At 32.9% G+C, this 19,363-nt stretch overlaps 1 protein-coding gene across 2 annotated transcripts in view; it reads left to right on the top strand.

The window, feature by feature from the left end:
* Nucleotides 1-19,363, top strand: part of LOC135205485 (uncharacterized) — a 144,113-nt gene that overhangs the window by 96,773 nt on the left and 27,977 nt on the right. For both annotated transcript variants that reach the window (XM_064236196.1, XM_064236197.1), the window contains exon 7: nt 12,591-12,720. In XM_064236196.1, coding sequence (XP_064092266.1) covers nt 12,591-12,720 — 130 coding nt within the window. The remainder of the gene's footprint in view (nt 1-12,590; nt 12,721-19,363) is intronic.

The following is a 19,363-nucleotide window of genomic DNA, read 5'->3' as shown; positions in this document are numbered from 1 at the left end:
TATATATATATATATATATATATATATATATATATATATTATATTACATATATACAGGCAGTCCCCGGTTACGATGGGGGTTCCGTTCTTGAGACGCGTCGTAAGCCGAAAATCGTCGTAAGTCGGAACGACGCTTGGAAATATGTCTTAAACTAATAAAAAGTTATAAAAACCTTACTTGTAATCCTTTGGTTACACTACATGTTGTTTCCTGTAGTTTTATGTACAACCTGGAGTTATTTTCATAAAAGAATGCTGGTTCTTGAAGGTAAAAACTATTGTAATCCTCTGGTGACACTACATTCTTGAAGTTTTATGTACAACCTGGAATGATTTTGCCAAATCTTGAGGGCTACAAGAACAGCTGATTACTATTTACGTATCATATAGACTAATTAAAGTAAACGTATCTTTAAATAGGCTTTTATATTAGTATCAACAATACATTTCCTGCCATGACTCAGAGGCCGTTTAATGAAACGAACACTTCTCTGTCCTATCTGTTCAGAAAATAAACGTTACGTCAATCCCAGAGACCATTGTTGCCAAGGCATCTCTCTCTCTCTCTCTCTCTCTCTCTCTCTCTCTCTCTCTCTCTCTCTCTCTCTCTCTGATAAAATTACACTGGAACCTTGACATACGATTGCCCTAATATACGAATGTTTTGAGATACAACAGAAAATTTGCGAAAATGTAAGCTTTGATATACAACAAAATATTTGAGATACGATTTTGCGATGAGTGTTAGTTGTATAGGCGACCGATAAATGGCGTTCAGTCTGTTTGTTTGTTGGTGCTGCATGTTAACACGTCGTTGTTTAGTTCGTTGTATTTGTCTATATATAATTAACCATGGGTCTCAAAGCTAAAGACAAAGCAGGTGATAAGAAAAAACCCAAGAAAATGATTTCGATGGAAGCAAAACATGAAATTATAGCAAAGCATGAACGTGGCGTTCGTATCGTCGATTTGGCAAACGAGTATGGTCGAAATCCTTCTACAATATCCACGATCATCAAGCAGAAGGAAGCTATAAAAACCTTCCAAAGGCATCACCATTATTTCTAAACTACGAACTGATTAAAAAAAATAAATAAAAATTAGTTTAGCAATGTTATTTCATTTGTGTTTATTACGTAGTTATTAGTGTACATACGTAAATAAAAAGAGAACAAATCGTTCCCTGCCACCCTTCCCTACCTCCTCCCCCTGCTGGCCTCACGTCATCTTTCGTTGTGGTAAGTAAAATTTCTCTTTTTTTTTTTTTTTTTTATTTTAACATTTATTATCATTTATCACATTGCTATGTTATTTTATCATTATGTGTGTTATTACTCGTTTATTTGTGTATAAATTGTGTATACGTATTATATGTAATTTAGCTGTGTTTAGGTTTGGTTTCATACCGCTAGAACGGATTAATACATATTACATTATTTTAAATGGGAAAAAATGCTTTGAGATACAACTGTTTTGATATACGACGATGGTAACGGAACAAATTAAATTTGTATGTCAAGGTTCCAGTGTACTGGATAATGTCTCTCTTTGGATACTTCGATTTTGCCAAATCTTGAGGGCTACAAGAACAGTTGATTACTATTTACGTATCATATAGACTAATTAAAGTAAACGTATCTTTAAATAGGCTTATATTATTAGTATCAACAAAACATTTACTGGCATGAGTCAGAGGCCGTTTAACAAAACGAACACTTCTCTGTCCTTAACTCGGAGCGTCGGAAGACGCCTCTCTCTCTCTCTCTCTCTCTCTCTCTCTCTCTCTCTCTCTCTCTCTCTCTCTCTCTCTCTCTCTCTCTGATCAAATTACTGGATAATGTCTCTCTTTGGATACTTGGAATTTGCGTTGTAATCTAACCAGAAACTTCGTTTTGTTATTATTACTGGAAACAAGCAATGATTTTTCATTATTTGCGCTTTTGGACTGTTATATGTAAACTTTGCGCACCGCAAGCTAGTATGTATTCATTCGCTCGGAAACTAGTTCCGCATATGAGGCGTCACTAAAATACATAGAAAAATATGACATAAAAAGTGTCGAAAATCATCATAACCTTAAAATTTTTTTGTAATCTAACCAGAAACTTATTTTTATTAATATACTGTGCTAAACTATAAAGGATTTTTATCATAGTATGCGTTTTTTAAAAGCGTCGTTAACTCGGAGCGTCGGAAGCGTCAGTGTCGTAACCTCGGAACAAGCGTCGTAACCCAGGACGGATTTTTCCATTGAATATTTAAGAAAAAGCGGCGTAACCTCCGAACGTCATAAGCCGGAACCGTCGTAACCCGGGGACCGCCTGTATATACTATATATATATACGTGTATATATATATATATATATATATATATATATACATACATTCATATATATATATATATATAAATATATATATATATATATATATATATACTATATATATATATATATATATATATACATATATATATATATATATATATATAGATATATATATATATATATATATATATATATATATATATATATATATATATATATATAGATATATATATAGATATATATATATACATACATATTACATATATATATATATAATATATATATATATATATATATATATGGTATATATGTAATTAACAGGACAGATTTTTCCATTGAATATTTAAGAAAAAGCATTGTAACAACGGAACGTCGTAAGCCGGAACCGTCGTAACCGGGGACCAGCCTTTTATGTATATATATATATATATATATATATATATATAATATATATATATATATATATATATATATATATATATATATATATATATATATATATATATATATATATTATATATTATGATATATATATATATATATGATGATGATATATATTATTATATATATATATATATATATATATATATATATATATGTATATATGTATATAGTATGTATGTATGTATGTATGTAGTATGTATGTATGTATATATGATTTAGTATATATTCTATTATATATATTATATATATATGTATATATAGTTATATTAATATATAAAAATATCTAACTATGATATATATATTATATATATATAATATAATATGTATTGTATGGTTAATGGTATGTATGCTATTGTTGTATGTATGCTATATATATATATATATTATATATATATATATATATATATATAATAAAATCTAAAATAAATAATATATATATATTATATATTATATATATTATATATATATATATAAATATAATTATATATATATTAATTATTATATATAGAGATTTATATATATATATATCTGTATATTATAATATATATAGATTAATAATATATATATATAGATTATAATATATATTAATAGCTATAATATATATATAGATATATAATATTGTAATATAAGATATAGATATAAGATATTAAGATATTAGATTATATAATTAGGGGGGATATTATATATTATAATATATATTAAAAGGATTATAATTAATTATTATAGAACTTATTTATATAAATTTAAAAAGGGATATGATAAATTTAGGATCTATATTAATAATGAATTAATATTATTAAAGGATTAAAATTATATTTTATTTAGGAATTATTATATATTATAATATAATAAAGAATTATATATTATAATAGGAAATAATATACTAAGGATTATTATAATAAAAAGATATATTATAGGGGATAATAATATTTACGGATATAGATAACTATTTATATATTTATATAATTTAATATATAAAGATTATTATAATAATTTATAATTAAAGAAATTATATAATATATTAGATCATATTATATTAAAAGGACTTTATTAATATAATAAATATATATATAAGTTATATATTTATAAATTTTATTATAATTTATTATAATTATTTAGGAATATATATAATATATAAAAGATAAATATTGATTAATAATATCTGATATATATTATTATATAATGTTATATAATTTATTAATATATAGTATTAATTTTAATTTATAAATTATATAAGATATTTTAATATAGGATATAAATATTATAGATAATTTAATAGATATATATTTAGGATATATATTTATAAGATATATATTATTAAGGGGATCTATATTTAGGGATTTAATATATATTAAAGGATTAATTTATATTATAAAAATATAATTATATTAATTAGGGATAAAATTTTTATATATAAAGATTTTATTGGATGAATATACTTATAATATAATATACTATTATATAAAGGGAAATTATTTATATTATTACGATAAATTATAATAGGGATTATATTATAAAGATAATATATAGTTTATTATTAGATATATATTATTATATTTATATTTTATTATTATATTATTAATAATTTATAAGGGAATAAATATTATTATTATATAATTACTTAGATATTATAATAAGATATAATTATATAATATATTATTTTATTAAATAATAATTATTTATATGATAATATTATAGATATTTAATATTAAGGAATTAATCAAATTAGTTATAATAAAAGATAATTATTATAGAATATGTTTAATATTAATTATTATATAATAGATATTATATTATATATTATTATATTTATATATAATATACCGAATATATTTATATATATAGTATTATATAAGAAAATATAAATATAACGATTATAATTATAATATATTAATTAATAATATATAATATTATTTATTAGATATTAAATTTTTCAACTGACATATAATATATTCTTAAAAAGATATATTATATTTTTAAGATATAATTAATAATATTTTTAAGATAATTATTTTTTTTTTTTAAAAAAAAAATTATATGTATGGAAAAATAACTGATATGGATCTAGCTGACTAACCGAGATCGTTACCGACTCGGAATGTTAGGCTAAATCTCCTCTAGGATATCATTATGCAGACAGTAGCCCTCAACTAAACCTACCAAACTCGAATTTATTCGATTCAGACTGGCCAGGAGGATAGATCCCGCAAAATGAAAGAGAGAGGGGGCTCCCTTATCATTGATGTCCCTCCTGAAGAGTTTTAACTCTGTCAGGGGAAGAGGCATAAGGTTAACGGTTAAGGACAGTTAGCCTACCTTACTAATCTACTTGGGCTGAACTGATGGGTGGCAACTCTTCTGTGAATTAATGAATAGAAATATTTGCATCTATTTATTTTGTAAATAGTAATTCATGCAAAATTACGTTGGGAAGAGAGAAAGAATTTCTAACTCTCTCTCCCTCTCCTACTAAATAATAGACTGCTCATAGCCTATCAAACATGACAATCTAATACGTATTATGTCTAGATTAGCTCGGACACTCTCATGAGCTGGGGTGGGGGTGGACGGGTAACATACTTTTAACGCCCTCTGTCTAGCCCCCAGACTTACCCCAGGGTATGTCATGAGCGCATTCGGTACTTCTACGACTTAATTTCTAATAATAATAACAGGTGAACACATGAATTAGGTACATTTAATGCAATAATATCTCTGATTTATTCCTATTTCGGCTAAAACATGCGTACCTAATTCCCACACATTCTTGCTCATGCTCACAAAATGGCGGGGACGCCGACTTCCCCGCAACACTTTCTACGGGGCCGAAGGCTAATTTGGCAAGTTCCGCAACCTTATAAATTACGAAAAACGGAAATTGGGGTACTCAGCTTTGGTGCAGGAGTCATCTCCAAAAAAGCCATCTCGAAATAACCACTTAAATGCACAATTTACCAAGAGCAAAAAAAAACGCGTCATCGGTTCACCAGTTCTAAAACAGGATTGAAGATGGCGCTCGGGTTGGGTAGTAGTAGCAGTAGCGAGGGGGAGGTAGTAGCCACTGCGACGGCTCTCCCCATGAGAGGGATTTCGGAAAGGAAACCTCTAATTGGCAGAAGACCTGTGAAAAGAGCCTTCCACTCGCCTTGTACTTTATACCCGACGCCCTTAGGGTGCTTGCGCGAGGGTAGTAACCTCAGCATACCATGCTAGCTTTTTTCTCTGGTATATTTAGAACCTATTTATACTAGAAAAGTGAGCAGCAGGATCCTTTTCACCGGCAAACACAGGTCGAACCCGGAAAAGACTGACGCGTAGACGTAGGTGCTTGGTTACTGACCAATCTTCACCCGATATACGCGAGCGTTGCCAGATCTCTCAAGATTCCTTGCTTTCATCTGTGATTTAAGCAGATCCAGCTAGGTGCTAGGCAATATCTTGTTCTTAAGACCGAAGGTTGTAGCTAAGAAAAATACAAATTTTCTTTGAAAATTTGTCATTTTTTTCATATTGCTTATGTGACTAACTACTGATTTTTAACCCTTTAACGCCGATTGGACGTATTAAACGTCGACATAAACTGTCTGTCGGGTGCCGATTGGACGTATGGTACGTTGATAAAAAAAGTTTTTTAAAAAATCCGCGGAAAAATACTTATAGGCCTACCAGGCAAAAACTTTTGAATCACGCGCCTTGGGGGATGCTGAGAGCTCACGTATCAAGGCGTTGTTTTGTTTACAATCGTTACGCAGGCGCGCAAGTGCGAATTTCTTTCTTATCGCACTAAAAAGTATCAGTGACACATCTCAGAAATTATTTCGTCACTGACATAATTTTTGCACCATTTTAAATTAGCCGTTACATGGATTATTATATATGAAAATGTGCGCAATTTTATGTAGAATACAACAAAAAATACTCATGATTGTAGCTTTTATCAGTTTTGAAATATTTCCATATAAATAACGATAAGTGCCAAAATTTCAACTTCGGTCAACTTTGACTCTACCAAAATGGTCGAAAAACGCAATTGTAAGCTAAAACTCATATGTTCTAGTAATATTCAATCATTTACCTTCATTTTTCATCAAATTGGACGTCTCTTGCATGATATTTCGATTTATGGTGAATTTATGAAAACAACTTTTTTTCTTACATCCTCGCGGTAACTCTTCCGATAAATTTTTTCATGCGATTGTCGTAATGTTTGCACCATTTTAGATTTGCCGTTACATAAAGTTTTATATATGGAAATGTGCACAATTTCATGCACAACACAACTAAAAACAACCCATGGATGTAGCTTCTATCAGTTTTGAAATATTTTCATATGAATAACGATAAATGCCAAAATTTCAACCTTCGGTCAACTTTGACTCTACCAAAATTATCGAAAAACGCAATTGTAAGCTAAAACTCTTATATTCTAGTAATATTCAATCATTTACCTTCATTTTGCAACAAATTGGAAGTCTCCAGCACAATATTTCGATTTATGGTGAATTTATGAAAAAACTTTCAAAAAAATCTGAAATTTTTTCGTCCGATTGTTGTAATGTTTACACCATTTTAAATTAGCCGTTACATAAAGTTTTATTTATATGAAAATGTGCGCAATTTCACGTAGAATACAACAAGAAATATTTGAAGGTTGTAGCTTTTCTCATTTTTGAAATATTTGCATATAAATCACGATAAATAGAAAAAAAACCACGTTCGGTCAACTTTGACTCTACCGAAATAGTCAAAAACCGCAATTGTAAGCTAAAAATCTTACAGTCTAGTAATACTCAGTCATTTATCTTCATTTTGAAACAAATTCGAAGTCTCTAGCACAATATTTAGATTTATGGTGAATTTAAAAAAAAAAAACTTCCCTCCGCTCGCGGATTCTCCGCCACAAATCTCCGAAATGCGTACGTCGCATTATCGTTATATTTGCTCCGTTTCATATTAGGCGTTTCATAGAGTTTTATATATGAAAATGTGCGCAATTTCATGTAAAATACAACAAGAAATAATTGAAGGTTGTAGCTTTTCTCATTTTTGAAATATTTGCATATAAAAAAAATATATAAAAAAATTCAACATTCGGTCAACTTTAACTCGTCTGAAATGGTAAAAAACTGCAATTGTAAGCTAAAACTCTTACAGTATAGTAATATTCAATCATTTATCTTCATTTTGAAACAAATTGTAAGTCTCTAGAACAATATTTAGATTTTTGGTGAATTTTTGAAAAAAAACATTTTTTTTACATCCGCGCATTACGAATTCATGCATCATCTTGTGATAATATTTTCTCTATGTTGCTTTGATCGTTTTACAATGTGTTATATACCAAAATTGCAATGTGTTATATACCAAAATTATTGCAATTTAGTGTACAATACAACAAAAATAAAATTAACTCGTTAGCTTTAACCGTTCTACTCACAGCGCGATTTGAATACAATTATATATGAAATTTTGTTTTGCGATATCATATATCGCATTATTTATATATGATAATGATATTTTTTTTTCATTTGTGATGGTTGCATACTAAACTTCAGGCAATGACAAAAAAAGGAGCCAAAAATGAACTCTTAATCTTGAAAACTAAGCACAGTGTAATTTTTTGAAGAAAATATTTTTTCTGCTTCAGCGCTCACTCCAAGACCGCCTCTCCATACGGGAGACAATTTTTATTATACTCCTTCGGCGTAAGAGGGTTAATGTTTTCTGCCATTTGTTAATGTGTTTCATAAAGTTTAGTGTTAATATTTTCTGCCATTTTTTAATGTGTTTTGTAAACTTAAGTGTTTATGTTTTCTGCCATTTGTCCTCCTCCTCTGTTGCCACTTTCATAGATCGCCTCACTCGAAAGGTAAGATTCCACATTTTACTACATACGTACATACAGTATTTCTTGTAATAAACACTAATAAACTTTATTTACAGGTAATCACAGTTAGGTTAGGTATTGAATGGTCCAAATTGTTGTATTTCATTGTTTATTGGTCAATTTAGCTTTATTATAAAATTTACTGGGGTGTTTTTGTAGGGCTTGGAACGAATTAGGCAATTTACATGTAAAATTTGGTTCAAGATACAAAAAAAATCAGGTTATGAAGGCCGCTTCAGAACGGATTAATTTCGTATCCTGAGGTACTGCTGTAATTAGTGAATAAACAGAGTTGTTATACAAAAAAAAGTGAATAAGTGATAATTTTAAAGGGATTAATACTTACAATACTATGAGAGAAAATGGCGTATGTGTGTAAGTGCTACATAATATAATATATGGAATGTTATTCCATATATATAAAACTAAAACTATGATTAATTAAAACCAGTGACCCAAGAGGTCAACCAGTTGGCTTGCAGGAATGTGATCAGACCAGATATGATAAAGTAGGTTAAGATGACGTGTTGTAATCAGTCAGTGTCTAGTTGCCGTCACCTGTGGTCATTCATTTGTTTTGTAAACTGTAGTCCAAGCTTCCTGCTTGAGACAACCACTGTGACCTATAACTCAAACGGCCTACGTGACTTGTAATCTATGTCATCTGTGTGTATGTTCGTATGTTCGAGCTACTGTCTGCTTCCTTTATGATTTGTAAACCAGATTGTAAGTCAGAATTCAATCAGCCATCATCATTAGAAGACCTGTCCAATTTTATCTGATCTTCATCATGTAGTCTCAGAGAGTAGAGATATTTTTGTACTCTGTGTTTTCTACTAGAAACCTCACATCAGAAAGAAGATACTGAATGAACTTAGAAATTATCATCATGCGTCGAAACATCTCCGTCGTCATAACCAAAGAAGATACTGACTTCGTAAATTATCATCGAAATCCAAGACACACCAATGAGTATGGAAAGACATAACCAACCGACCTTAGCGTAAAATTATCGCAGGTCTAAATAACCTCACAGGGCGCCTTATTATACAAATGCATCAGCCCTATATGTGTACAGCACAGGGGTAACTTGATTATGTAGTTGCCAAGCATTCTGTAAGACAGATTTATTTAATTTGAATTAAAAATTTATTTAATTTGTAATAAACACTATATATTTTGCTGTCTACATAAATATTAATTATTTAAAATGAGTTAATCATTGTTATAAGCATTATAAGGAGCTTTATACTACTTGAGAGTGACAGTTGTAAAAGGATACTAATCTCAGGTGTCTTATGATGTTTGGGATGATGGTTTGGGCACTGTAATATTTTGAAATTAGTAAATTGTTACTTGAAGAGTAATAGTTGTAAAATGGGTAATTTAACCCCCACAGCTCAGGTTTCGTATACATATGATCACATATAGCTTCGGGGTGGTGGAAAAGTATTGTAGATATACAGTGAACCCCCCGTATTCATGGACTACATATGCATGGGTCTCTCTCTGGAACATTGTCTCCCATTATTTGTGGAAAATTTGTCTATTTGCAGTATTTTTCTATGAGAAATATCCAAAATTTTATTTTTTTTTTTTTCTTTATCAATTTCATCATAAAATGCACTTTTTGTGATAAAACTATTAAAAAACCAGGTATAAACATTTTTAGTGGGTATTTCTTGAGTTCTACCTAACCAAATAGGCAGTTTTAAGCATTTTTATAGGGGTTTCAACTATTCGTGGGTTCTAGCTATTCGTTGGGGCCGTCTGGTACCAATCCCCAGCTGAGAAGCCCTCAGTCTTGCTCTAGTCTAGGTAGTAAGAGCGTAGGACATCCCCCCTCCCCGGACATCCCCCCCCCCGACATTTTTCCCTCTAGGACAATACTTAACTACTTGTTAAAGATTACGTAGAGTTAAACCACCATTTAACGTATTTAACCCTTCAAAACACTTAATATAAAGAAATATTATACTATAACTAACAATTCCACACAATATATATATATAATAATCTACGCATCTTGCACTGCATAATGTTTACAATATTTCTCTTACAAACTAAAGATAAGTGATTGTTTACTGGTCTTTATACACTATCATGATTCCATCTCGAGTCACGATAACTAGTTTATTTTTTGCATTACGGATTAAAATATTCAATACATTCCTATATTTAGGGTTGAATACAATAACCAGCAGCCCCCAAAGTTTGTTCTAAAGTCTTCTGAAGTTGTCTTGTGGACTGTTTGACACGTTTTTTGGGAGGCTGGCCACGTTCCTCCTGAAGTTGGGCAAGGGACACCAAAGAACAGTCCTTCCTTAATGCATCAATGAGTGTCCACAAAGATGGATGCTTGTGGCCAACCAAGTGAGAAACGCATCGTTCCAGCTTTCACATGTTTGTGTGGTCCCCTCCTGCCAGGGAAACATTGTGCACATTCCAAATTTGTGGAAGAAAAAGAGTTGGATGGCACCGGATTCGTACTGATAGAACATAGGGTGTTGGCTTTACACGACGAATGCTTCCAGATACATAAACTAAATCAAAGTAATCAACTAGTTCTTTTAAGCCCTTCAAGAGTTGTATTTTTCAGAAATGCTATGCCCTCCTCAACATCAGTCAAGGGTAGAAATGCTAGACTATCGAGCATACCAACAAAGCGTTTGATTTCCTCCTAGTTTTTATATCTTCACAAGACAAGAACTTGAACTTTCTGCCAAGTGCTCTGTGTAAGATGGTAGAAGCAGCCCTGCGTTCTGACATGGTGACCGAGGACTGCTTGACCAGCATTCATGGCAGATATCTCAAAGTCAGTAATTACAACAGTTGGATCAGGAGTAAATCCCAGTTCCTTACATCTGTCTACTATTGCATTGATAACAACTTCATAGCTTTGCTTTTGTTTGTTGGGTAACAAAGTATAAACAGCTGAAACTGAAGAACTACCAAGTGGCACTCGAAAAAAAGACAGCTGCATGAATATATTTGGAGTGTAGGACATTGTCCAAGTACACTTTGATAACGAGACTATCAACAGAATTGGCAGAACTAGCATCCCAACCACTTTAACTATCACTGGGGTAATTGAGTAACTTTTGTATACTAGGGGGGGTGGGGAAAATGTCCGGAGGGGAATATGTTGGGGAAAATCTCTGAAGAGGGGGATAGGACCAGGCAGTAAGGGGGAATGTCGTCAGACATTCCCATCTAAGGATGCTTTGCAAATATTTTACAATAAATATGCTAGAAATTTGTTCCCAGTTTTATTTTTTATCTTTTATGATATTGTTTGAGCTGTAATGTCAACTTGGCAAAATAATAATAAAAATACATTAGAAAGAATGCTTATAACTTTGTCAAATTAGCATATTTTTTATGACTGTCATAGGTAAACGAGACTTGCAAGGGCTGGGAAATATTCACTTACAACTTCCCTTGGAAGGTACAGACTTTTTTTGGGGGAATTTTTTTTTCTTATATCATGTGAATATACATTCTCTTTCCATTGATGAGTTTTTTTTATATTGGCTATCCTTAAATTTAGCCCAGTCATGGGTGTATGTATGAATTAGCGTATATTCGCCTGAACTGGGGGGGTTAAGATGACTTTTGGGATGATGGTTTGGGGTATATTTTTGTTTGAAATATTATTACATTGTTTTATTATATGATAATTTCTGGTATATTTTGTTTGGACTATCAAATTAAGCAGTGAACTGTTAAAATGGGCAGTTATAAGCATTTCAGTTTAACAGGTACATGGTATTTGGCAGTTATCAGCATTTTTAGAGGGGTTTTGTCATTTCCGTAGGTTTTGGAACCTATCCCTGCAAAAAAGTGTGGTAGCACTGTACCTTTGTTATCATGAACTGTTGTTATCTGTATCCAGGCTATATTGCATGGTAAATTTTCTTCCTTATGATTTTTAGATCTCCAGATTGCCGTAAGTGGCTCGACAAATGGACCAGACAGTACGAGAGAAGTGGGGCGGTAGAATCACCTCGTTGGCCATGGCTTATCCAGTTGTTAACTCCTGCAACAGTGTTTTATATTGGAATTGTAAGTATAAAACTGTATACATAAGTGATTTGCAAAGAACAAGTAGTTTCACAATATTGCTGAAGATGTTTCATAACATAAGGCTTATGTATTGAAAAACATGTCAAGTAACCTATTGCTCAACTAATGAAATAAAAATAAAACACAGAAATACACGAAAAACACAATAGTTATCAGTGAAAACATTTCAGTTCACTATATGTAGACTCAAATGGCAAAAGCTGGTCAAGACTTTAGGATTATAACAGTTAGTACATCCTTTCATCTTCTTTAGCTAACACTACTTTCCCACATCAAGAACAGGCATAAAATTGCACATACTATTTTTATAGAAAAAATTTTATGAAAAGGTTAGAGCAAGCAATAAAACAGGTTTTGACATATGAAAAACCTATTTTTATATAAGTATCTTACCAAGAAATTACATAGCTATAATTCAACTCATACAGTAGCTCTACTTTCTTTTGTGTAGGTGACTAGCCCTGCCAACCTTTGGGGTAAGAGAGGAACAACTCGGCAAAGAATTACAATTTCCTTCTGCCAGCTTACAACTGCACATCAGTTGTAAGAAGTCAGCTTGTTTTGGAATTCTGATAGCTTTTCTGGTTGATTGTTTTTCCAGTTGGTGAAGTATTTTTACTTTTGGTAGCCTTTGGCACTATTTGTGCCAAAGGCTAGCAAAAGTAGCGAGTGTTAGGTTTTTCTTTTTAAGACCAATTTTTTTTTAGAATCAAGATACTTTTTCATGATTGGAGATATTTTTTCACTGATTAAGACTTTTTTGACCAGATTTGTGTGCACACTGGCATGTCAGACTCATGTTCAGCTAGTTTTTGTTATTGCAGCAAAGGCTGCAATTTGAGATTAACTAAGGCATCGCATGACTCACATACCCTACTTACTGACTGCAATGGGCAATTGTGCTTATTAGATTTGAACTGTAATGAGTGTAAAGACTGGGATGGCAAGAAATGGAAAGGTTTAAAGTTACATTTAGCCAAATGAGAAAGAAACAGGAGGAGGAAGGCAGTTTTTAGGGTCAATAGGAAGAATTTAGCTAGCCTGGATTCTATTCCTAACTCTTATAGTGATATTAATATTCCTGTAATCGCTTCTGTGCCTATTGTGTCTCCCATTCCCAGGCCTCTGACTTTACCACATGCTCCTTTGCCTGGCTCACACACTTCCGACCCCAATCCCACTGCCAGTTTTGAATCAAGGTTTAACCAGAAATTTGGTCTAATAGTGAACACTGTTGCCCAATCAGGAGGCATCCATGAAGATCCTAGTGGACAGAGTGAATGATAGGACTGCCAGTGAAGTGTTAGTGGAGAAAGTGGCTGTCTGTCCAACTGACTTTCCTAGACAAAGGTCCCTGTCATATTTCCCTAAACCTGCCAGGAGGCATACTGGAAGTCCAAGGGAGATCGATGGGGTCTGCCCACTGGTAGTCACCCCTGTTGCTTCTATTGGAAAAGTGTCAATACAGAAGTCCATTGTCTGTCCTCTAGTTCGGAGGCTTCCATTCCAGACAAGAGGTACCAGTGGCATTTTGCAGATGAGTCTTGGCAATTGAAAAACCATGCAGCGGATGCAAACTGCTCTTCTCTGCTGCTCTGCAAGAGGTTCAGAGAACCGCCTCGCAGCTCCCAGCCTTCTTGCAGTACATGGGACAGTCCAGAACACTTTTTCTGGTGCCCCTTGCAGTAGAGCACCAGTATTTGGCTCCCAAGCACCCTTCATCTTCTCATAAGTGCCCATCATTGTACAAGTGTCAGCCGTCTTATGAGTGTCCATCTAAGGCTTCAGCTGACTTGTCTTTAACCCTGATATCATCATCAGAAGAAGACTAAGATCAAGACACTGCTCCCTCATCTTATGCGGCCCTGCTGCGGTACACTGCTAAGCTTCCTTGACTTTTTCACGCCCCAGTTTTGCCCACTTCTGCCTTCTTGACAACTCACCAGCCTGTTGACTCTTTCAGGCTACCTAAGATGGTGCTTTCATCCTCTTCAAGGAATGCCTTCAACAAGTTTTAGGGTTGCTTCTCAATGAGGAGACAGCAAGGAAAGGCTTCTTTTAGTGTTACTCCCTCCGGGCTGTCTTGCAGAGGGACTTTTTTGGGCTCATTGATTCATCACTGAGATCAACCCTTTTGTTGACAAAGGTGATGTTCTCATCGACGGAGCTGGATCAACTTCTCGAGAAAATATTTAAGGTTTTTAAAGTCATGTGATTTTTGGATTGGTCAATGGGAGCTCTTGCAAGAAAAATTCAAGACTTCTTTACCAGAAAATTGTGCTCCAGACTGGCTTAGTGTCCACATGTGCACCGACAAGGGCATCGAGATGGTTCCTAAGAGTTGGCTGCTCTCTTTGCTATAGGGTGTTATCTCTGATGAGAATATTTGTGCATGATGTTGTGCTTCACACTCATCATTTGTTTATGATGTTTGTTTCGGTTTACTTATATTGTGAGGGGGGACAGGAGCAAAGTGTAATGATGTAGGCACTTGGTAGGTTGGATCTCTGAGGTAAATAAAGCGAGTTTTTCATGTTGGCCTTTGATTTATCCTGTCACACTGCTCTACATGATCAGTAATGTTCCTTTGGGATTAGTTAAAAAAAATTGAAGGTGTAAGTGCAAATGAAGTGACTGGAGGAGGTGACTGCTCCTCTCACTGATTCCCCTAGGCAAAGGTCACTGCCATACTCCCCGTTACCTGGGAGGAGGCATACCAGAGGCCCAAGGGAGGTCAGTGGAGTCTGCCCATGGGAAGCTGCCCCTCGGTCTAACTTCTAGTGTCCCAGGTTGAGACAAGTGACAGGTGTTGGAAAGGTGTTCAGAAGTGAACCAACTTTCGTCTAGTTCAGGAGAGCCCTCTCCGAGCATGAGGCGTTTTTGGTACTTTCCTGACAAATTGCGTCCTCTGAAGAGAAGGTCTTCTGCTAGGGATCTGTCTCCTCAGCTGCCCTGTAAGAGGTGAAGGGAGCCTGCAATGAGCCCTCACCTCTCCTGCAGCAAGTGCGATACTCCTGAGCATTTCCCTACCCCAGGTTGACAAGAGAAGACAACCAAGCTTTTTTTCTCACCGGCTTCTCCTTCATCCCCTGCATCGTCCTTTATGATGAGTAATCAGCTATCAGACTTAGTAAGACCTCTGAAGATGGTGTTCTATCATCGTCAAAGAAGGCTCTGCGAGAGATGGAAAATTGGCTTTCAGAGGGGTACAACTAGATTCACTTGAAGGGTGATTAACCCTCTTACGCCGATTGGACGTATTAAACGTCGACATAAATTGTCTCCCGGGTGCCCATTGGACGTATTAAACGACATAAAAAAGTTTTTTTAAAAATTTGCGGAAAAATACTTATAGGCCTACCTACCAGCCAAAAACTTTTGAATCACGCGCCTTGGGGGATGCTGGGAGCTCACGGATCAAGGCGTTGTTTTGTTTACAATCGTTACGCAAGCGCGAATTTCTTTCTTATTGCACTAAAAAGTATCAGTGACACATCTCAGAAATTATTTTGTAACTGACATAATTTTTGCACCATTTTAAATTAGCCATTACATGGAGTATTATATTTGGAAATGTGCGCAATTTCATGTAGAATACAACAAAAAAATGCTCATGATTGTAGCTTTTATCAGTTTTGAAATATTTTCATATAAATAACGATAAGTGCCAAAATTTCAACCTTTGGTCAATTTGACTCTACCAAAATGGTCGAAAAATGCAATTGTAAGCTAAAACTCTTATATTCTAGTAATATTCAATCATTTACCTTCATTTTGAAACAAATTGGACGTCTCTAGCACAATATTTTGATTTATGGTGAATTTATGAAAAAAAACATTTTCCTTACGACCCCGCGGTAACTCTTCCATAATTTTTTTCGTGCGATTGTCATAATGTTTGCACCATTTTAAAATTTGCCGTTACATGAAGTTTTATATATGGAAATGTGCACAATTTCATGCACAATACAATTAAAAACAACCCATGGATGTAGCTTTTATCAGTTTTGAAATATTTTCATATAAATAACGATAAGTGCCAAAATTTCAACCTTCGGTCAACTTTAACTCTACCAAAATGGTCGAAAAACGCAATTGTAACTAAAACTCTTACAGTCTAGTAATATTCAGTCATTTATCGTCATTTTGAAACAAATTCGAAGTCTCTAGCACCAATATTAGATTTATGGTGGAATAAAATTAAAATTAAAAAACTTTCCTTCCCTCCGCGCGCGGATTCTCCGCCGCAAATCTCCGAAATGAGTACATCGCATTATCGTTATATTTGCTCAGTTTCATATTAGGCGTTTCATAGAGTTTTATATATGAAAATGTGTGCAATTTCATCTAGAATACAAAAAAAATAATTGAAGGTTGTAGCTTTTCTCATTTTTGAAATATTTCCATATAAAAAATATATATATAAAAAATTCAACATTTGGTCAATTTAATTTGTCTGAAATGGTCGAAAACTGCAATTGTAAGCTAAAACTCTTACAGTATAGTAATATTCAATCATATATCTTCATTTTGAAACAAATTGGAAGTCTCTAGAACAATATTTAGATTTATGGTGAATTTTTGAAAAAAACATTTTTTTGCGTCCGCGCGTTACGAATTCATGCATCATTTTGTGATAATATTTTCTCTGTGTTGCTTTGATCGTTTTACAATGTATTATATACCAAAATGATCGCAATTTAGTGTACAATACAATAAAATATAAATTAACTTGTTAGCTTTAACCGTTTTGCTCACAGCGCGATTTGAAAACAATTATATATGAAATTTTGTTTTCGCGCTATCATATATTGCATTATTTATATATGATAATGATATTTTTTTCATTTCTGATGGTTGCATACTAAACTTCAGGCAATGACAAAAAAATTGAGCCAAAAATGAACTCTTAATCTTGAAAACTAAGCGTGCTGTGATTTTTTGAAAAAATTATATTTTCCGCTTCGGCGCTCACTCCGAGACCTTGGCATACGGGAGACGATTTTTATTATACCCCTTCAGTGTAAGAGGGTTAAGAACCCTGCCTGAAAGTCGGCCTCTCGCAAGTGAGCCACGTCATCCATGTGTCATTAGGAACCAGGCTTCATTCCTTCTGGGAGGACTGGAGCAAAAGAGGAGCTGAATAGTGGATGGTGAGTGTTCTGAGGGATGGGTATTCTAACCCTCTCGAGAAGAGGCCTCCCAGTCATCTTGTTTGTTCTCATTATGCAGTTCATATATATTATATATATATATATATATTATATATATATATAGTATATATATATATATCTATATATATATAATATATATAATATATACAGTATATATCTATATATATATATATATATATATAGTATATATATATATATATATATATATATATATATATCTATCTATATATATATATATATATATATATATATATATATATATATATATATATATATATATATATATATATATATATATATATATAGTTATAGTACTATATATAAGTATATATATATATATATATATATTTATATCTATATATATTATAGATATATATATAGATATATAAATATATATATATATATATATATGATATATATATATATATATATATATACTATATAGTATAAATAATATATATATATTAGGGCTTGTGCCTTGTATGATAAGGCGCCCTATGAGGTAATGTTAGACTAGCGATAATCTATACGCTAAGTCGGTTGGTATTGCACTTCCATCTTCAATGGAGTGTCTGGGGTTTTTGTAGATCACTTACGAAGTCGGTATTATCTTTACGACGATGTGTAAACTCATGGTTCGTGAGGTTCTTGTAGAAAACACTAAGTATAAAAATTATATATTCTTCTGAAGTTTTACATGGTGAAGATCAGATATGATTGTACAAGTCTTCTAATAACGTAGCTTGATCGCTTCTGCCAATGATGATGGCTAATCCTATTCCTCTACATGATAAAGCTTAGGTAAAGAGGGTACAGGTCTTCTAAAGACGATAGCTCACTCTGTTTCTGCCTGTCTACCATCTCTGTTACAAGTTATGAAGGAACAGACAGTAGTTCGAACATATGAACATACATACAATGGACATAGTTTCATACGAACACACAATCAAATGAGACACGCTACAGATCACGTAGGCGGTAGTTGTCTCAAGCAGGGAGCTTGGACTAATGTTTATAAACAACATTGAATGACTACAGGTGACGGCATGTCAACTTAGCCTACATACTTATTGTATACGTCATCTTTAGCGTCTCTAGTCTGATCACATTCCTGCAGCAATCTGGTTGACCTCTTTAGTTTTAGTATTTTATATATATGGGACTAACATTCCATATTTTTATTATGTAAACACTTACATATATATATATTATATTTTCCGCTTCGGCTCGCTCACTCCGAGACCTTGGCATACGGGAGACGATTTTTTATTATACCCCTTCAGTGTAAGAGGGTTAAGAACCCTGCCTGAAAGTCGGCCTCTCGCAAGTGAGCCACGTCATCCATGTGTCATTAGGAACCAGGCTTCATTCCTTCTGGAGGACTGGAGCAAAAGAGGAGCTGAATAGTGGATGGTGAGTGTTCTGAGGGATGGGTATTCTAACCCTCT

Source organism: Macrobrachium nipponense, chromosome 24 (genome assembly GCF_015104395.2).
Source record: "Macrobrachium nipponense isolate FS-2020 chromosome 24, ASM1510439v2, whole genome shotgun sequence".
Taxonomy (NCBI): Eukaryota; Metazoa; Arthropoda; class Malacostraca; order Decapoda; family Palaemonidae; genus Macrobrachium; species Macrobrachium nipponense.
This window is presented reverse-complemented; position numbering and strand designations above follow the sequence as displayed.